Source organism: Lycorma delicatula, chromosome 12, assembly GCF_047948215.1.
Source record: "Lycorma delicatula isolate Av1 chromosome 12, ASM4794821v1, whole genome shotgun sequence".
NCBI lineage: Eukaryota > Metazoa > Arthropoda > Insecta > Hemiptera > Fulgoridae > Lycorma > Lycorma delicatula.
The window spans coordinates 35,459,712-35,481,186 of NC_134466.1; the positions used below are offsets into that span (position 1 = coordinate 35,459,712).

At 29.8% G+C, this 21,475-nt stretch overlaps 1 protein-coding gene across 3 annotated transcripts in view; it reads right to left on the reverse strand.

The window, feature by feature from the left end:
• Positions 1-2,448: 2,448 nt before the first annotated feature.
• The window catches only part of Cad96Cb (protocadherin Fat 4-like Cad96Ca), a 177,120-nt gene continuing 158,093 nt past the window's right edge, over positions 2,449-21,475 (reverse strand). For 2 of the 3 annotated variants that reach the window (XM_075380089.1, XM_075380090.1), the window contains exons 15-19: positions 17,353-17,467; positions 15,924-16,087; positions 11,201-11,427; positions 9,060-9,355; positions 2,449-4,531 (exon numbers count right to left, since the gene is read on the reverse strand). In XM_075380089.1, coding sequence (XP_075236204.1) covers positions 4,442-4,531; positions 9,060-9,355; positions 11,201-11,427; positions 15,924-16,087; positions 17,353-17,467 — 892 coding nt within the window. In that variant the 3' untranslated portion in view covers positions 2,449-4,441. The remainder of the gene's footprint in view (positions 4,532-9,059; positions 9,356-11,200; positions 11,428-15,923; positions 16,088-17,352; positions 17,468-21,475) is intronic. The other variant, XR_012758540.1, reaches the window with a different exon arrangement.

The following is a 21,475-nucleotide window of genomic DNA, read 5'->3' on the forward strand; positions in this document are numbered from 1 at the left end:
AATTCTTTTCTGGGTCTTGAGTCAGCTGGAAAACCTGTAGAGAGTGGAATATAGTTGCTAGCTTGCTTAGGTTACTGGCTCCATAGAGAAGTTGCTGAGGCGATTTCATGTTCTAGAGTAGCAGCTTGGATAGCTAGGAATCCACATGGGTGCTTACTTTGCCAAGATAGGTGGCTTTGGCTCCAAGCCTTGGTTAGATCAGTTGTCCAGTTAAACTATTTTTTCTTTTTCCTCTGTGATAAAGTTGTGTATGATAAGGCTGTGTATGACAGGGTCAAGCCACTGACCCTGATTATGACAGCAGACCAGATCAGAGATAAGCTTATTAATTCAGTATTAGGGAACTATGTGATGAAGATGTAGGTGATGTAGGAGGGTGAAGGTATTTACTGATCAGAGGTTTAATTAGTTAGTCAGTAGGGAATCTCCTCGGAATGACTGGACATTTGTGCAAAGGAATTCCTGTTTTCTTTCTCTGTGGAATTATTAATGTTTTAATTAATTAAAAGTATATATCAATAATAATTAAACAATATTTATTAATAATAATTAATTAAATTTTACAATTAAAAATTCATAGACCTCAGAGCATTTGTAGGTAAAAATTGCTGATGCTGCGATCACCAAATTTTATGGGGAATGTGGTTAAGACCTTTGATATTATCAGACTTGTTAATGCAGTCTAACTTTGTTACAGTTGAATAATAAAACATTAATTAGTTTTCTTTGGTATTAGAGTGAAGCCCAGGGATTGCATCCCACGAACTCGGTTACATAGTTGTGAGGAATACGCAGTAGCACAGAGGAGCAAGGATGTCAGAAGAAGCCTACAGCGAAGGTAAAAACCGAGCAAAACATCACTGACATAAATGTCTACAGAGGCACCTATATCGGTGGCATCCTGACAGAGGCCTAGCTGAAGACTGGGATACATAATCAGTATCTGATATTCATTAAAACAATCTCCATTAAAGTCCATGTGGGCTCAGAACAGAGGGGATAGTTTCATAATCGCAATTGTTTAAAGGTGGGGCGTCTTCCGCCTCGGGAATCAGGATGTAGAGGAAGAGTAGGATAAATTACCTATAACTTAATCGTTATAACTGGTTACGTATAAACCCTCAATAGTACCATGGAGGTCACAATCAAAACCCAAAAGTGTTTAATTAGGAATAAATGAGGATTGTTTGGTGGGACCAATTTTTATCAATGCGGTTACTAGATAGACCCAAATAATTTGCATATTTATCCATCAAAAGCAATAAATTATGAACTTCAATCTAATCTGAGTTGAAGGAAATAACCTTTTTTTTTTTAAATGTGATTACATTATTTTTAGAATTAATGTTTGATGGAAAATAGCTACAGAAGGTAAAAGAGAAAATTTGAATGGTTGATTTTTTCACCAGGTTTTTTTTTTTATTTTTTCCCTTTTATAGTGTGTGGAGAATGAAATCTAGGAAGTATATCTGCTTGTACACCTTGAAGAACTGATATTGAAGATTGTAAATATATTTCCTGCCATATACAATAGATTATGTACGTTAGGAAAACTTTTCTATAATTATCTTACAGCCTACATTTATATCTTAGAAGGTTATATTGCTGATTTGATGAAGTAGGTTGGTTGTTTCATACTTTGTTTGAGATTTTAGATGGAAATAAAATAAGTGAATTTTAAGATTATTATGGAATTTTAAGGAAAAACGTGTATTTGCCGTTTATGTCAGCATCTAAGTTTTTATAAGAAATATAGAAAAATTATTTTTTGGCACTGGTAAAAAAACATTTAAAAATATAATTAATTACAGTCACAGAAAACGAAATACCGAGCCAAACATAAAACTGAAATATATTTTTAAAAATAAACTAAAGAATATTCTATGTTGATTAACATAGTATCTTAAGAGCTTAATCAAAAAAAAATTTACAAACATCGCTAAGATAAAATAACAACACTTACAATACTTATAAAGTTTAATTATTTACTATATTTACACTGGTATATACATGTAAAAATTGGAAAAATAATTAAGTATTAATTTTAAAAATTCATATATAAAAAATATGAGAAAAGATATAAAAAATAAAAAGATAAAAACATATTTCCTAGTATATGTATATTTTTCCACAGCATAAAATATAATAATAATATTGAGCTTATAAAGAAATGCTGAACAAAATACAGCCATGTAGACCTGGAAAAAGATGGGTAACAGAATAGATTTCATACATATACTTTATTTAACAATGTTAATACTTTTTTTTAGTCAGGTTCTTTGGTATTAATATAAAATGTAAAAAAATATATATATAAATTCTCTTACATTTTATTTATAAGTATTCTTTTAATTTTCCTATTTAAAAAGATATTAAAGCTAAAAAATAACATATATATATATATATATATATATATATATATATATATATATATATATAAAACCGCAGAATTTTAACATACTGTATATAAATATGTATGTATCAGTTATAAAGTAGTTTAATATTTAGAACACATCCTATTTTTCAGGCTTCTGACTTTTCTTTCAATTGCAATTTTCTTATTAGCCTATTAAAAAAATAAAGAAATTACATTCACTCAAATTTAAATAATATTAAATTAAATAAATGTTTAATTTACATATATTCAAAAATATTTCAGAGCTTTTATTTACCTATTTATTTTTTTAACATCAAACATCATTAAAAGCTGCCAAGAAACATATCTAAAAACTCTTTTCAGAAAATGATTTTATCATGTCCAAGAATAATAAGCAGAACATGTCAGATATATGAGAGAAAATGAAGAACGAAATGGTTTCTCTCTCCTTTCTTTGTCAAATTAAATTTATTATAGTTTGCAAGAATACCGAACATAATACAATTACTGAAATACTGAATACATAACAACACACTGAAACACATACCCTCACATGCACAGATCATACCCTCTTAAATATAATCCTACTGATGACAACTTCATGTATTCACTGAAGGTGATAGCTGTGTATTACCTTAGGGAAAAGTAACTCAGGATAGTGGTGGGATTTCAGATCACAATTAATCACAACCATTGGAGACTATTAACAAATTAGTGTTCTTCATTATTTACACAAAACATTAACTGAAATCAGTAAGAAAGCCTTATTTGGACACAATAAGTAAAGAATATATTTGTTCCCAAAACCTAAATCAAACAAATAAGTTTAGTTGAAAAAACTTTAAACTTTCAGATATGTTAATTACTTTGCAATCAACCATACTTTTTTATAGTCTCTATATGAATAAAATAACTAAAAAATATTCATAATATTAAGCATACCGAACTTAAAATGGTTTTGTGAAGTTTTTTTTTAATGTGTTGTTCACTTATAGTTACACTTAAATTTATCTTTTTATGGTTCTGATGATCAAAAATACTTTAATGTTTAGAATTTTTAAGCCTAATTAGAATATAACAGTGTTTAGGATGATAGAAAAAATTGTTGCTTTAGATAGAAAGCCCTATTGCTAAGCTTCACTGTAGATGGAGATATAAAGATGAAACTGGTATGCTAAGCTATACTTTATTTCAGAGCCAACGAAACAAAAAAAAAAATGATGTGTTGAAAACCATGGTTGTCAGTTTTTAAATTATCTGATTGATCAGGATGTGTTGCTTAAAACGTTGGGCTGAGAATTATTTTTGTCAACAAGATTGAAAGTAATAATTCAGTACATTAACAAGGTAAAGTAGCTTTCTAAACGTGGATTAACAATTAAAAATTGGGTTTTTAATGTAAAACATTTTTTAAATCTGTTTCTTAATTATTCTTGAATTAAAGATGACATTTTACAAATGAAAACAAAAGTTTTGTGATACTTAATCATCAACAAAAGTTGAAATAAAAAAAAAATAATATTAAAATTTAAAAAACAAAGCAAGAATAACAAAATTCCATTTATGTAAGTTGAAAGTTGTATTCTCTTTTAATTACATCAAATGCATATTAATTTTCATTTCTACATCTTTAATTTACCAAGTTACCTCTATAGTCTGCACCTCTGCAACATTATTAAGCAGCACACAATCCAGAAAAATAACTCCTTGTTACATGTAAATCCAGGAACTGCACCCACAGTTTTTGCACCATAAATATGTAATCAATATATCTAATTTATTTGATTACTTATTTATAAAATATAATTAAACATTTTTGCAAATGTACCATTTTGTAATAGCTTTCAGCAATGAAACCACAATGAGAAAGATAGGAATGCGTGTAAGTAATAAATTCAATGTGTATACTATTTGCGTTGTATTTTGTATTAAAAAATTCGTTGTTTAAAGAAAAATAAAGGAAATTTTTCAAAAACCAATAATTAAACATTGGTAAGTTTTTTCCTTTTCGTCATCACCTGAGATCACTTATTTAATGAGCCGATAACAAGCTCTATATGTCTGTCAAAAGTAAACAGTTAAATTCATTTGATCACTGGCTGTTTTAAAATCTGGACCCAATGGTGTTACACTTACATCTGGATCCATTTCAGTCTGAAAAAAATAATAATAAAATTATTAAAGAATTTTATGGCTTAGTATATGAATAAATTTAAAAAATACATTTTAAAACCAACTTCACAAAAAATTATTCATTTTCCTTTAAATTTTGATTTGAAGACGTACCAAATTAAAAATATTTATCAATAACAATACACTAACCATTATATATAGTTATTTTATTATATATGGTAATCATTATTAATAGTACACTAACCAATTAATATATCGGCAACTTCAAAAAGTTTAGATTAAAAAATATATATATTTTTTCATATAATTCAAACTAACATAATTTTTTGGTGAATTATATTATTTATAGAAGTTTTTAAGTAAGGATTAACAAATGAAAATGTTTATCATATGAAAAATAACATGCCTGATCAGAATTTGGTTGGGAAAATTTATAACACAGTGAAATGAGATTATATTACTCCAGAATAATTCATGTAATATAATGTTTACCAAAGAAACTAAATTAATCAAATGATATAACAAAAAGAGTAAAAACATTATATATAAAAAAAAATATATCTATATTTGATATATAATTAGGTCTGGAAAGCATAGGACTGGTAATTTATAAAACACAGTGTGATAAAATCAAAATTTATAATTAAAGATTAACAGTGAAACATTTATCCTTGGAAAAATATGTTTCAATGACATATGCTGATTAATATTTTAAATATTATTCATTTAAAGTAAAATTTAATTCCTATTCATAAATTTTCATGAAAATTCAAAAAAGCAAAAACATTGAATAGTAGTAAAAGTAACAATTTTTTACATAAAATTGTTACAATTCATGAACAGCATGTATTTCAACTATACTCACAGAATTGAATAAAAATGTTAAGAAACTATAATTCCATTTCAGAATACAATTCATAAAATATAAGAATTCAAAACTCTTAACATTATATAAAAAGTAATTAACTTTAGTGACATACAAAGTAATTTTTAGAAATTTACTTCCAGAATTATCCATTTTTGTGTAAATATGAATTTATTACACAAGATAGATTTAAAAATTTCTGGAATATATTTACTTAATAAAAAATTTACCTATTAAAAAGTATTTTGTTATGTAGAAATAGATCAAATTTATATGTTATTATTTGTTCAGTTCATATTTTTATTCTATTCATAATTTACCATCATTCATTTTGCTTTTGAATTGATACAGTCAATGACAACAATAAATATGTTCAGCAGTTGTACAAATAAGTTTGAAGAACTAGATTAATTTTCATGCTGTGTACAATATTAGAGATGTATGAAAAGAAATTAATTAAAGATTCTAAATTGTCAGGAGTATGATTCAAGATTTATAGAGGTAACATTTGAAGTATCATGTCTTCTGTAATTCTGTATTAAAAGTTAAAAATAGAAGACTTGGCCATTTTCTGGAAAGCAATATATCACTTTTAAAAAATGTTAATGCTAGGTGAGTCAGGTAAGCCATCTGTAGACAATTTTTTGAACAGAAGTGATAAACTTGATTCAGGTATCGTTAATAATTAATGATGAAGAATGTTAATCTCATCCTCAAACTCTGGGCCATAATTAATAAATAAAAAATATCAAAAGCTTTTAGAACAACAAAATATTTTGTGATTTATTTTCCAACTGACTTATACAAACTACAGTTCTTTGTAAAACAGCAAATTAGCATTTTAATGAGTCACCCAAACAATTTTGTAACAAATATATTTTCAAATATTGAATTTCCATGGAGCAATGTTGTACTCAATTAGTATAAATAGGTATATTTTATTCTAAATGTTTTCTTATGGTAGATCTTTTCTGTTTTAAAAACTGTTAAAAAGAACAACCTTGTGAGCAGAAGCTGTTTGGTAGACAGTTCAGTTGTTTATCTAGCTCCAGTTGGCAAAAAAAAATAAAATTAAATAAGGTCAGAAGAAAAAAAATGAGTTTATGGAAAGATAACAATAGCAATAAAGCTTTGGGGCAGTGTCTGACAAATTACCTCTGAATAGTTACTAGTATATAATCAACATTTTATTGGTTACACAACAATGAAACCATGTTCCTTGTTGCCAAACACTGTTTCCTGCCATGTAACCGAAACTTCTCTTTCATTGAAAGAAGTAATAAATATGCAATTATATGAGCCTAATTACTGGTTAGTACTGATAAACAGTAATTCTAGTTTACTTGTATTTATCATGGACAGGCAGTAAGGATATAAACTTTTCTGTCATAAATCAAATCAAATATAATTTAACAAATTATGTTTACCTACAAATTACAAGTGACGATCTCACGATGCTTCATAGAAGAAAAACCCAATTCATCCTCTAACCTTGGTTAACCTAAAGTATGGCAAAGAAAGTGTGAGGTTCTGGACCACATTAACATCTTGCTACATAAACCAATATAACCGGATAGAAAATAGATGTTTTTGTTAAAGTTTTCTGAGTGAAGCGTTAATGAATAACTGTTATGTGCTTATATATTTTCTATTAAGTTTTTATAGATAATTTTACATTTAATATAATAGTGTCTGACAGAAGGCACAACAAGAGTCACAAGAGTTCTTGTATAAAATTTGTTTATTAATACTATTTCATTTGCTTTTTATACAATGTTAAAATTAAAAGAAGCTCTACAACTCAGTTGTTTATATTAAATGCATATATTGGTGTAAGATGGGTAAAATAATGTGGAAGATGTTGACAAGACTGGAGCTGGAATGGAGAAGACTGTTTATTACTTACATTTGAGTATTGTCATGTGTTGAGCATTGGCTTTTGAACAAGGTTGCTTAATTGTGTGTTGTTTTTGTTGAAATGCGGTTACTGCTGAAAAATATGTATTCGTGATGGAGACTTATTGAGAGAAGAAATTTCATGTTGTTTGTCAGCAAAAGTTCCAGGAAAGATTTTAAGAGGAAGCATCAGTGAAAAGTGTTATTCAGAATATAGTTAAAAAATTTAGTGAAACAGGTTCAGTGTTAGACCAGAAACGTGTTCAACACAGGTCAGTTTAAATGACACAGGTCATGCAGAATATTAAAATGGCAGTTACAAGATCTCCTCACAAATCATTGCAAAGAACAAGCCAGGAAAATTTCACTAAGTTCAGCTCTCACTGTGGTAATCAGAGTGCTGAAATCTTATCTGTATCGAGTGCAGGTTTTCCATGAGCTAACTAATGCTGATTACGGTAAAATGGTTCACTACTGTCAATGGTTCAAGAACCTCATTAGTGGCAACATTGGCATTTGAGATAAGTGTTTTTCACAGATGAAGCATGATTTCACCTTGATGGGTATGTTAATAGTCAGAACTAAAACTGGGGTACTGAAAACATTCACATTTTCTTTGAATCTCCTCTCCACCCAAAAAAAATAAACATGGGGTGTGTGGTTTCGAGGCAAAGAATTAGAAGATCCTTGTTTTTTGAAAAAACTGTGGATGCTGCCACCTACCACGAAATTACCCAACAGTTCATAGCCTAACTGCAAGTGGATGGGTGTGACTGCTGGTTGGAACAGGGCACTGCCACTTACCACACAGCTCACTCTACTATAGACATGCTACAGAATTTTTTCAGTGGAAGAATCACTTCTAAAGGATTATGGCCACCAAGATCCCATGACCTGAGAAGTCCACACTTCTTTCTGTGGGATTGCTTAAAAGAAATTGTTTATAGGAGCAATTCACAACCATGCAGAAGTTGAAGACAAACATTACCAATGCCATCCAGGAAATAAACAGAGTGCAGCTGAGAAAAGTAGCCAGGAACATGGTCAAATGTGTTAACAAATGCATAGAAGTGGATAAACATCTTCACCTTCTTTAAATTATTATGTAAATTTTGACTAATAAACTATTACTAAACTAAGTGATAGGCCTCTTTTCAAGTTGAACACTCTGTATAATTTTGTGTATTTTGATTTAAGTTGGATATATTACACAACAATATAAATTACATTTTTACAGATTTTTTTATGAGTAATATTTTAGTACAATTTTGAGTACTTTTTATTTTTTATATATTTATAATTGTTTGTTTTTAAAAAATGTCTCGTACAAAAAACATTACTTAATTTAGATTTTTATACAAATTTTCTGTCATGAAGTTCAACATATTTATTTATTTTTTAGGTTATATATTGAATATACAGCAGAAAATGGGAATATTTTCTTCTTACACCTTTTTATCAGTTGTATTAACAATGCAACTGTTAATACAATGTTGTATTAACAATCAGTTGTATTAAATGTGAAACTTTTATGTGTACTGTACTTTATTTTATTGATTTCCTAGATTTCTGTAGTTCTTATAAAAGAACAAGAATCAGTATTTGATGTAAATAAGATAAATCAGATCTTTTTGTTACAATTGAACGTTATAACTAACAAAAATTACTAAAATAAATTAATGAAATATGAAGTAAATTTTAATTATATTAATAAAAGGTATGAATTTTTTTGTTCTGAATTTTAAATACAAATTTATCTTAAAATATAGTATAAAAACCAATACTTACTTTATTTTGATGAAAATTAGAATTTTCTCCCTCATCATCCCATGATAATTTTTTAACTCTACGAGGTATTGAACCCATAGGCCATGATATTCCACCTTTACTTTGTACAATATTATTTTGAGTTTCTGGTGTAGGTGTACGTGAACTATCAGAATGTTGTGCAACAATAGGTACTTGTGGTGGAGCTGGCGCTACTTTATGTTTATTTGGATTATGTGCTGCGACCGTATTGTGTAACCTATTTGCATTATTTGATTGTTGATTATTTCTAGAATTATTATTTCTTGCCATAATACCTAGTAAACAAACAAATAAATAAACTTTTAAAAAATAATAATAAAGTTATTATTAATTCAATAAAATTTAATATTTGTGTGGAAGTGGTATCATGAATCATCGACCAGTTTTTATATACATGGAAAAATAAAAATTTCAGATCATTATTTCAGTTTGTCACTGGTTTCAGGCTTCACCCATCATTAGACTACTATTAACTAAAAATGGTATGTTTATTATGTTTGACAGTGCTAACAACAATTATGAGGGAGCAGATCAGTTTTAATGATTATTTTAATTGCAGATAAATGATGAATAAAAAATATAAATCTCTGAAAATTTATTTATTAGTAAAATTTATTTATTAAAAAGAAAAATTACTTTAATTTTCACTAAATATCTGCCACCATTTCTTAGCACACATGTCAGCAGTTCATTTAGAAATAAAATTAGTTCCTTTTAGGAAGCTATTTGATATACATGAAACTAATTATATATCAAAATTATTTTAAAAAACTGTCACCAATTTTAGCAAAAAATTTCTTTCAGTAACAGAAAGAATAAACAACTTCATTTGAGAGGATCTTTTAAACCACAGTAAGCTATAGAATTGGCTAATAATGGTTTCAATTAATTCTAATATGGTGATTATTGGTTACTAGGAGGGATTTTTAAAAATGAACAATCAATTTTCTCTCTTAAACAATATCTCCCTCCATCAAACTAGATGACAGAACTATTTTCATATTATACAGAATAATGCTTGATATACAAGTCAGGGTGATATTATGTTTCCATAATCTGTTTTAGTAAATATGACCCAATTTTAATGATTCTGGCACCAAATGAATACAGGCCACATCACTACATCATTATGACCACTCCTTGCTGTATTATGATGTAGAACATGGCGGTGACCATCATATGACCATAGCTTGCAGAAGAGCCCCCTAGCCCTCGCTAGGTAGCAGCACCCAAAATCACAAGTAGAATGTAACAGTCACTACTATCAAGTCGTGGGTGGTGAAACTACAAAACTAAAACTGTATTAACTGCACACAATGGTGAATTTTTGCTATTGTTGACCTGTCAGTCTTTCATTAGACTATTCTATCTTTTTTCAATTACAGATTTTTTTAAAAACAAAAATGAAATTTTACTTTAATTTTTTTTTCAGTTAAAAAGTAAATTTTTGACAAATAAATAATCATTATGATTACACTCATATAATTTTCAAAAATCCCCATTTATTATATATATTTTTTAAATAATGAATATAAAAATATGAAATAGTTTATAAAATTGCTTAATTTATTAAATGAATACAAACTACTTAATGTAAAGTGGAAAACAACACCATTAAAAATTGTTGAAAAAACAATCCAATGGAATAATCTTATAATTTAAAATTATTTAAAGTAACATTGAATCTCTCTTCTGGTGGAATTGATTGCTGAATATTCTTATTTTGATAGGTAATAACAGGGCTTAAAATGTTAAGTCGTACTTCAACACATATGAAAATATAAAAAGAATTTCTTAAGATAAATTGCAAATTATAAAACATTTCATAAAATTTTTTCTTTTGCGAGCCCTTTGCTCTATAATATATGGACACAGTAGCGTTTTTTTCCTGATATCTGCTTTATGTGTATGTATAACATGGCACATTCTTGAAATCTATGCTGACAAATGATATCATGATTTTTTATAGTAATAGTCAGTCACCATGGACAAATTTAAACAATTCATGGTTACAAGACAACTACAATGACAAAATAGCAGCAAGACAAAAAGTTCCCAGTTCCTAACCTAGTTAATAAATCACATAATTCTAATAAATGAAAAATAAAAATATATCTTACTTTTTACAGTAGCAGTATATGATGAATCCCGTGAAGGCGGACCTGATGGTGAATTAGTGTGATTCTGCGTTATTGTACTAGTTGTACCAAACACTGGGTTATCAATTTTACCAACTGTCATAATATCATTATCAGTACCAGACATAGGAGGCAATTTTTCTGGTTCAATTGTATTTGTAATTAAACCATTTGTTTTACTATCTCTGTTACTTGATTTTGGTCTCTTACTGAAATATATAAAATATGAAACTCATCAATAAAATAATCAGTTATAATTTAATTATTATAAAAATGTTATTAATTAAAAATAATTATCCACTGCCTCTATCATAAAATAAATCATGGATGATAAAATATATGAAGTAAATTTTACGTACATATGAATTATTAGACCAAAAACTGATTTATTGTTTCTATCAAATATATATGGAATAGCTTAAAAAATTAGGATGTAAATTGGCAGTTGTTTCTGAATTTCAGAAACACATATGCTTTTATTTAAAATTTTTATTTTATTAAATGGACAGTTTTAATATATATTTACTTTTTTCTTCCTATATTAGCCTCCAGGAATCACCATCTGGTGTTACTTCAGAGGATGAATGAGGATGATATGTATGAGTAAAAATGAAGTGTAGTCTTGTACAGTCTCAGGTCAACCATTTCTGAGATGTGTGGTTAATGGAAACCCAACCACCAAAGAATACCAATATTCACGATCTAGTAATCAAATTCATGTAAAAGTAAAATGCCTTTACTAAAATTTGAACTTTGGAACTCTTGACTTTGAAATCAGCTGATTTGCAAAGGCGTGTTCACTACTAGACCAACCCGGTGAATTAATATAAATTTACTTAGTTGAAATCATACTTGTCAGGATTTTTTTACAATATGTTTTTTTTAAGTCATCTGAATTTGAATGTTTTAGTATGAACATTAGTCAAAAAGATTGCAGCCAACCTTTTCATAAGATACAAGCCACTCCAGAAATTTGTATAGTTATTCTCAAAGAAATAAGCATCTCTCAACAGGTTTAAAAAGGAGATTTAACGGTGAGGTTATTCCCACTTACCTTCTTCACTGAATCACATAATATTACTGAATGACTTGATAACTGCTCATATGCATACTTAGAGAAAATACTTAAAAAAGTGAGTCAGTATTTTAATTTAATTGCTGCAAAAACTTCAAAAAAATAAATATATATTATGATTAATGAAACATATGAAATGTTAAAAACACTGATAACTATTGAACTAATCACTAATGATACAATGTTATATAGAAGACTTTAAAAAAGGAATGACAAATAACTAACTAGTATACATTCAAATATTAAAACAAAGCTCATTTAATATTTGTATAAGGGCAGTAGACATTTCTGGCTTTCGTTTATAAAAGTTTGGGTTCAAATTCTGGTTACAGCTGGTATATTCTTACAAATTTATTCATAATTGGAACTATGATAAGGCATCAGCTAGTTACTTTTGAGAAAAAAGTATGTAAATCAATTAAAGAAATTACTGGTACCGATACCATAATTGCAATTTTTATTATAACTCTTATAAATAACAGCTACACTTGTGTAGTAACTGACTGTATAATATGAAATAAAATCAGCTTATGGTCTACAAGTAGTTGCAAAATTTGTAGACCCTGTCTTTATATTAACACTCTGATGTACAGATCATCATAAGAATTAAAACATTTATGTTTACGCCATGCGTAAAGGAGTTTTTAAGTTAATTCAACTGGTTTGGTATTTGATTTGGTATTTAAATTTCGATTACATCGAAATTTAACAGTATTTCGATGTAATGAATATTTTAATTATAAATAAGAAATTTTTTCATACACTGAAATTAATGCATTCCATTCAACATACATATAAATATAGGCTCAGTTGATTTTTATTTATGACTTTTGTATGGATTATTTATTAAGATTTAATTCTGTATTATTTCATATGTATAATTTAAAAAAAAATAAAATAAAGAAGAAGAACTAAACGTAAACATGTTACATTCACTCGGCTCCTTTCGGATGCAGTCGGCGCCTGACGATTTAGCGGCTCGTCACAGTTCACTCGGTTCCTTTCGGATGCACTCGGCGCCTGACGATTTAGCGGCTCGTCACAGTTCACTCGGCTCGTTTCGGATGCACTCGGCGCCTGACGACTTAGCGGCTCGTCACAGTTCACTCGGCTCCTTTCGGATGCACTCGGCGCCTGACGATTTAGCGGCTCCTCACCGTTCACACAGCTCCTTTCGGATGGACTCGGCTTCTATAGTCATCACTCGGCTCTTTACAGTTCATTGTGTGTGTGTGTGTCTCTCTCTCTCAGCGTCTGTCTTCACTTCTTCTTCGTCACTCTCACTTCTGCTTCAGCAGTCTCTCTCGTCTGTCTCTCGTTGTGCGTCGTCTCTCTCTCCGACCATCGTCTCCCACAGTCTCTCTCTGAACATCGTCACTCTTTCTCATCAATGTTTACACTTCATGCAGTTAACCAGTAAATTACACATATTCTTCAACAATGAATCTTTTTATTGTCTGTTAAAAGATTCTTTAAACATTATGTTTGTGCTTTTTCTTCTCTATAACTGCATTCATTATAAAATATTAACTTAAAGGAACTTATGTAGACATATATTAATCCACGATTGTGAGATTATATTTTGCGTAACTGAATATCAACATATTAGTGTTTTTCGTCCGTTAAACTCTTTGTTATTATAATCCAGATTACATCCTCGTAAGTGAATATCAATAATATATTGATGTTTTCTCATTCTACAATAATCGTCTGTTGAGCTTTCTATTGTGATAATCCAGATTACGTTCTGTGCCGGTGAGTGTCAAGATATTTGTTTTTCCTTAACAAAAAAAAACAGTAATCGTCTACCAAATATTAATGTAATCCTCTGTTAAACAATAAGATACTATTATTATACTCTGTATTGTTATTACACACTGTTTATGTAAAAGAAATATTTAATGTAATAAGTTTACCTATACTTTACTTAAGGATTGTTGTATATAAATATCGCACAAGGAGGATTTTGTGCAAAGCATTTGTCTTAACAAAACAAAAATATGTGATAGTGTTTTTATGCATTTTTTTTTTGTTTTTATGAACATTGTTTGTTAAATAATTCTGTTAAAAATAAAGTCCAATATTCTTTTGGCAAACACGAGCTATTTGTAATTTTATTTTTGTAACTTTCCCCAACAATTTATGTTAAATTAAGCTACAATTAGTTTTTCATAGAATAAAAAAAAAATGTCTAAGTATTTAAAAAAAATAGAATTTAAATATATTTTTTTCAAATCTGTGCATTTAACGTTAGATTAAATTCAAAAGAACACTTGTAAAATTTTGGTTTATACATAATAATGTTGCCTGTTCCATACCTTATATTCTGATTAAAAATATGAATCTGATAATATATTAATAAAACCAAACAATAGCAAATGTAAAATATAAATCATAGTACATTAAATTTCTATATCTGATTAGATTTTTATTGGAGCAAGATGGTAAACACCCCAATCAGGGGCTAAGAGAATTGATCATCTCCTTCCTTTTCCATACTATTTACTTCTGAATTTCGTAGAAATGCATCAGCCACCACTCTCATTCCATCTGTGGTTTCATACTGGTAACCTCTAATAGCTGGCAGAGCAGTTTTTTGTTTTTTGAGGTTTTTGTTCCTGCATATCTGTTCAAGGATTCTGTTTCCTATCTGAGAGTTGTAAAAAAAAGACATACTTGTAGCTGAGGTATTTATTTAATATCCCCAGGCTTACTAATACTTATAAATTATCTGATATGAAATATTCAACACATTTAATTAAATAAAAAAATTAATTTTATTTATTAAATTAATTTCTTTACTTATTTCTGAATTATATTATGGTTATATGTAATTGAAATTCTATGTTTGTAATAACACTAAGGAAAAAAATAAACTGTCTCTTATAGTAATTTTGCACAGTAGAAAGCAAGACTTATAATTTGCTTATCAGGATATGTATATTTTATAAACAGAATTGTATCACATTCAGCAGCAAATTGAATTTTTAAACAGGACGATTTTCTATAACGATGTGGTATCACATCAAGTATACAGATAAGTGTAGTTTTGATTAAATCTTTGTACGTTCGTTAAGTTAGTTTAGCTACACCTGAACATTTAATTTATGTTAAGATTTTCAATCGAATGAGCAACTCATACATTACTGCTAAAATCATGCCATGTTATAAATTAGTTATTTGGCATTTACTAAATGTCAACAAATGATTAATGAAATAGATGTTAACAGAATGTTATTTCTTCAGATAAACCAAAAATCGTAATGCCCATATTAATCAATTTTTAAATTTGAATGATTCCAGTAAAACACAATATGAGACATTATCTTTAAAAACAAATGTCCAAATATGATAAAACTAGTCTTTTTCAATTTTAAAAGCTTCACGATCAAAATTATCCTAAATATTCATAAAATTTTATTCACTTTTTTATTATTAGATACAGTTGCACTTCTGGATAGCCACATGACAAAACTGAAAATAATTCTATTTAAAATAGATAAAAATTGATAATATGCAGAGGTAAATATACACTGTTACATTCTTGTACATAAATATGTAATTTTAAATATTTACTATATATTTAAAAAATAAAATAATTACATTTACTGAAAGGTATAAAATACTTACTGTTTATGTATATACAAAATAAGTATAATTATAATAAGTGCTAATACAGCTAATATTGAACCAAACACAGCTACTACAATAAAACTAGCTCCACCAACCCAAGCACCATTGCCAGCACGCCAAACAACTGCTTCTGGTAAATGAACTATTACTGGAACTGATGCCTGAAATACACATACAAAAAAAAACTAACTGTCATTGCATACAAATTCTTAATAACTAAATAATTTCTTTTTAATATCCAATAAGATTTGTCAATATATTTCTGTAGTTTTTATATTCAGAAATGTGTCTCTGGATTATATTAATCTCTGTCAGCAAAGTGATAGACTAATAAATTTTTAAAGTAAATATGAAGAAAATAACTAAAGAAAGTTATTTCAGCTTCAAAATAACAAAAGAAAGAAAACATACTCATATTAATACTTCTATTGAATATTAATCTTATTTTTTGGAATACAAATAAAATATAGTCTTGCTATACTCTAATTCCTGATACTAATAGATTCTACATGAAAGGTTTAAAAAATAAGGAGGTCATTCCTTGACAGTCCACAGCATAGGAGTAAAATAAAATGTAACATTGAAGTATTAGATTTATGCAAGTAAAGAATTTTATGTAAAAAAATCTTTCTACTCTGAATAAAACTTTTACATACAGAATCCTGGTGACTATTCTCCCTACACCCTTGATCAAGTGTAACCAAAATTAAATGCATCAATAACCAATATTCAGAAATAATTATACAAATTTTCTTAAAACCAAGTTAATCTGCAGATATCAAGGAAAATGATTACTGACAAAAAAATTAGATTTATCATCCTCTTTTTTTTTAAATCAGTTAAAAAACCTGCACAACAGGTAATGATTTCTTGCTATTAGTATTTTTCACATAATAACTATAATATAGGTATTTTCTATTAAATGTGAATATTATTAACAATGTGTGTGTTTGTACTTATTTATGTAAAGTGCAATAACTAATAGTTGTAGGTACGCCGACATGAGTAATAATTCATTCCTAAAAATAACATAGCCCTGTCTAAGAATAAAAAACATTCCAATCTAACTACTAAGCTTTCCATTTTCTACATATTAACAGATATTAAGTTGTTTACATATTAGTGCATTAAAAAAAAAACCATAAAGTATGGAAATTCCAAATATTAAAATCAAAGTAAATTAAGAAAAAGGAAATTTCAAAAACGTTCTATTTTGAGTAATTAGGAATAATTTCTGTTAGATACATTGTGACTGATCTGAGAATCACTATATGGTTCCAATAAAATTGAAGTTTAAAAATATATATATACAATAACAATTTTCAGATAAATATTAATTACATGAGCATAAAAATACTGATTGTTGTATAATAATCTAAATAAACTTAAAATAAAATATATGAATTTGTTTTTATTATTTACTAACCTGTCGTGGTGGAATACCCGTATCGGTAGCCACAGCAACAAGATGAGCTGTACTACTATTTAATGCTGTCAAATCATTTATTCTAATATCACCAGAATCATCTATGCTGAACATCCTGTACGAAAAAAAAAAATTCTTAATATGTACAGTAATGTAATAAATATGTTTTCTTGTTCCCTACCTTTTTGACGTAATTGGCTATTGTAAGCCATTAATATGAATGGATCAAATCCGTTAAGTTTCCTGGTGTGTGTTTTTGCACACTTCAGATTTCTTTATGTACCAGTAAGACACTAGGCAGATGTCTATCACTGCTGACTTTATTTGTAAGATGCTCCCGAATTATATTCTTATACAGGTTCCCAAAAGTGAGAAATTAGCCAGCCAGATAAAATTGGTAGCCAATGTTATTAATTTTATTGATCTATTGGAACCAATTTATGAGATATGCCTGAAATAACTTACATCTTTATCCCTATCTTATATTTTTACTTTCCCAGGCTAACTCCATAGTTGCTACAGTAGCATAACTATAAAGGGAAAGTATAACGATCTTTTTTTTTGGCTTCAGTCACTTGACTGGTGTGATGATGCTCTGTAAGATTCCCTATCTGGTTATCAGTCATTTCATTTTGGTGTACCCCCTACATCCTAGATCTCTAAAAATTTGTTTTACATATTCCAAACGTTGCCTGCCTGCATAATTTTTCCCATCTACCTGTCCTTCCAATATCAAAGCGACTATTCCAGGATGCCTTAAGATGTGGCCTATAATATGTGTCTCTTCTTTTAGCTATATTTTTCCAAATGCTTCTTTCTTCATCAATTTGTCACACCACTTCTTCATTTGTCACTTTATCCACCCATCTGATTTTTAGCATTCTCCTATAGCACCAGATTTCTAAAGCTTCTAATCTTTTCTTCTCAAGAACTCCGATCATCCAGGTTTCACTTCCACATAAAGTTACACTCCAAAAATATACTTTCAAAAATGTTTTCCTATGTTTAAATTAATTTTTGATGTAAGCAAATTATATTTCTGACTGGAAGCTCGTTTTGCTTGTACTATTTGGTATTTTATATTGCTCCTGCTTCATTCATCTTTAGTATATTTAATTTGCAAGTAACAAAATTCTTCTACCTCCATAGTCTTTTCTCATCCTACTTTTATATTCAGTAGTCCATCTACTTCATTTTTACTAAATTTCATTACTTTTGTTTTGTTCTTGTTTATTTTCATGTGGTAGTTCTTGGGTAGGACTTCATCCATGCCATTCATTGTTTCTTCTAAATCTTTTTTACTCTCAGTTAGAATTACTATATCATTAGCAAATCATAACATCCTTATCTTTTCACCTTGCACTGTTACTCAAGATCCAAATTGTTCTTTAACATCATTGACTGCTAGTTCTAGGTATAGATAAAAAATAACAGGATTAAAAAGAGAGTTAAAGATTAAAAAAGAGAGTCCAATAAGGATGTTCTCTATCCTTGTTCACTAGAGAACATCCTTGTTGGACTCTCTTTTTTATTAGTGCTTCTTTTTTATGTTCTTCAATTATTACTCTTGCAGTTTGGTTCCTGTAAATGTTAGAAATTCTTTTTCATCTCTATACTTCAACCCTACATTTTTAAAAATGCTGAACATTTTATTCTAGTGTATGTTATTAAATGCCTTTTCTAAGTCTATAAATACCATTTATGTTGGTTTATTTTTCTTTAATCTTACTTCCTAGTTGAGTAAGAGACGTGGAATAGTGAAGACGTGCTGTTGATTGCTCTGTGATTTTTACTGTGTTTGGTTGGTTTTTTCGTAACTTTTATTGATTCAGATCGTTGGAAAGTTTTGGTGAAATATTAAGGATATGTTTGTGAAGTTTTGAAGATTTTAGATGACAGACTTACTTTTTATTTGAGTTTTTTGTAGATCAACCTTATTACCATTGGCAATAAGTTCAGTACTGACTGATTTATTGCTTTGCAGGTTGTTACAAGCAGGCAGTGAAGTAAACAATCACATACAAAATTTTCAAGAGTTTCTTCATATAATGTGAGCAAATTATTTTCAGTGCTAAGACAGTCATATGAGGCGATTCCTTTTTTCCGCCCTAACTGCTTTCTCGTTATTCTTTTTTTAAAACACCCTGGGATCTTTGCGCCCCGGGAACTTCCCGACTCCCCTGACCCACCCAAATCCGACCTTGGAATTTGATGGATACATTTTACCTACCCTCCCAATTTTGGGGCACTCCCCCAAAAAAACTCTCCGCGTTTTTGGCATGTGGATTTCCAGAGAAGCGAAATTCAACTAAAGGCATTCCATACATCTGTTTTGCAATTAGACGGTTAGTTTAGCCATGGGACGTAGAAGATCGCTTCCGTTGACTGATTTTGCGCAGCCGGGCAGTTCGAAACCCCTGGCACCCCACAAGCCGAAGAGAGAATATAGCAATAGAAAACAACGAATCAGATGCCCTCAGAAGAGGAAGAGTCAGAGATGGGCACCATGGAGGACCTCATTACTCACTTAGGCTTACTAACTTGAAGCAGAATTCCGGTGCAGGGCTAGTGAAATATAAAGGCACACATGAATAGGAGTTTTGCAGGATATATAAGTGCTTCAAGGGTCTGATGGAGTTATCACCCCCTTTGACAATCATAACGCAGGCAACACAGAAGGAAGGTTCCAGAGAACAAGGAGAAAGAGACCAACTAAATATGAATTTATCTGTCGAAGAATTAGTCACGATAATTATTAGAAGATGGCCAGCAGAAATAATTGTGAAGGTCCCTCAAGTTGAAAACTTACCTGATGAAGGAGATATAATTAGTTTTCGTGATTTACATGGGCAAGCAAAAAAATGAGGTCACCCTTTCCATGGTGTCGTTGGGGCTGTTCCCAGTGGCATAGTGAAGCATGAATCGGTCATCAACGGCAAAGAACAAACACTAACTCATGCAGGTAAATACACCATTTTCTATGATTCATCCAGAGGGGAAGAGAACGCTGTAGCAGTTATTCTGAGAGCAGTTAAGAAGACGGCATCTGTATAGACTTGAATCTGTATAGACGGCAACCTTCATGTTACCTGGAGCTAGATTAGGAAATCTTATCAGGAAGATACTAGTGTCAGAGGGCTATAGATATCATACCGAAAAACCACAATGATTACAATGACTGGCAGAAGAAAAATTGACGCGATTCAGATTAGAACGGCGGAGGACAAGTCCAATCAACTAAAACTTTAAAATACCTAGGGACGTGGTTCGACTACAGACGATCCTTTACCTTTCACATACAAGAGACTCTTACTAAAGCTGTGGAAATCAAGAACCTAAATAAGCTTTTGAGAACAACCACTGGACCTCGAACATCAATACGTAAACTATATGCGCAGTTGTGCATTCAGTGTTATTATATGGAGTCACTGTATGGTACAGAGCTTTATGTAAAGACTGAAACAGGCGATATTTAGAGGAAAGTGGCAATGAGGATAGCATGTGCCTATTCCTCGGTGTCCACTGAGTCTTTGTTAGTTATTACAAGTGTGCCGCCGTTCCAACAATTAGCAGAAGAAAGAATAAAAATATTTGAAGGCTTGAGCAAGGAGGACGCTTGCTGAGAGCTACTGGTAGCATGGCAAAATAGATGGATGACAGCAAGAACGGGTGAATGGACCCGAAGACTGATTTGGGCCGTGGTTTAGTGGGAAGTTTAGTGAGCTGAATTTTTGGTTCACTCAATTCCCGACCGGCCACGGTTCCTTTAGAGCATACCTCTTTTTGAGACAAAGGTCTGAGAGTCCAGATTGCCTTTACTGTGCAGGAAGTCGCTTAATAGTGTCTTTATACAGAAGGTTTCTGACGCGTTTCATGTTGTGGTCAGGCTTGCCATTCGCGGACAGAACCTCAGAGTTGTTAGTTCATATTTCCAACACAGGGATCCCGCTGAGGAACATCTAGCGAGATGGGATAGGATACTTCGTATTGTGGGTAATGGTGCAATCCTTAATGGTGCCGATGTTAATGTAAAGTCGCTTTTCTGGCACAGTGGGATCATTGATCATGGCGGTGACTTGAAAGTTTCATCGCGCAGCACACTTTTTTGAGGTCTTTAATGTTG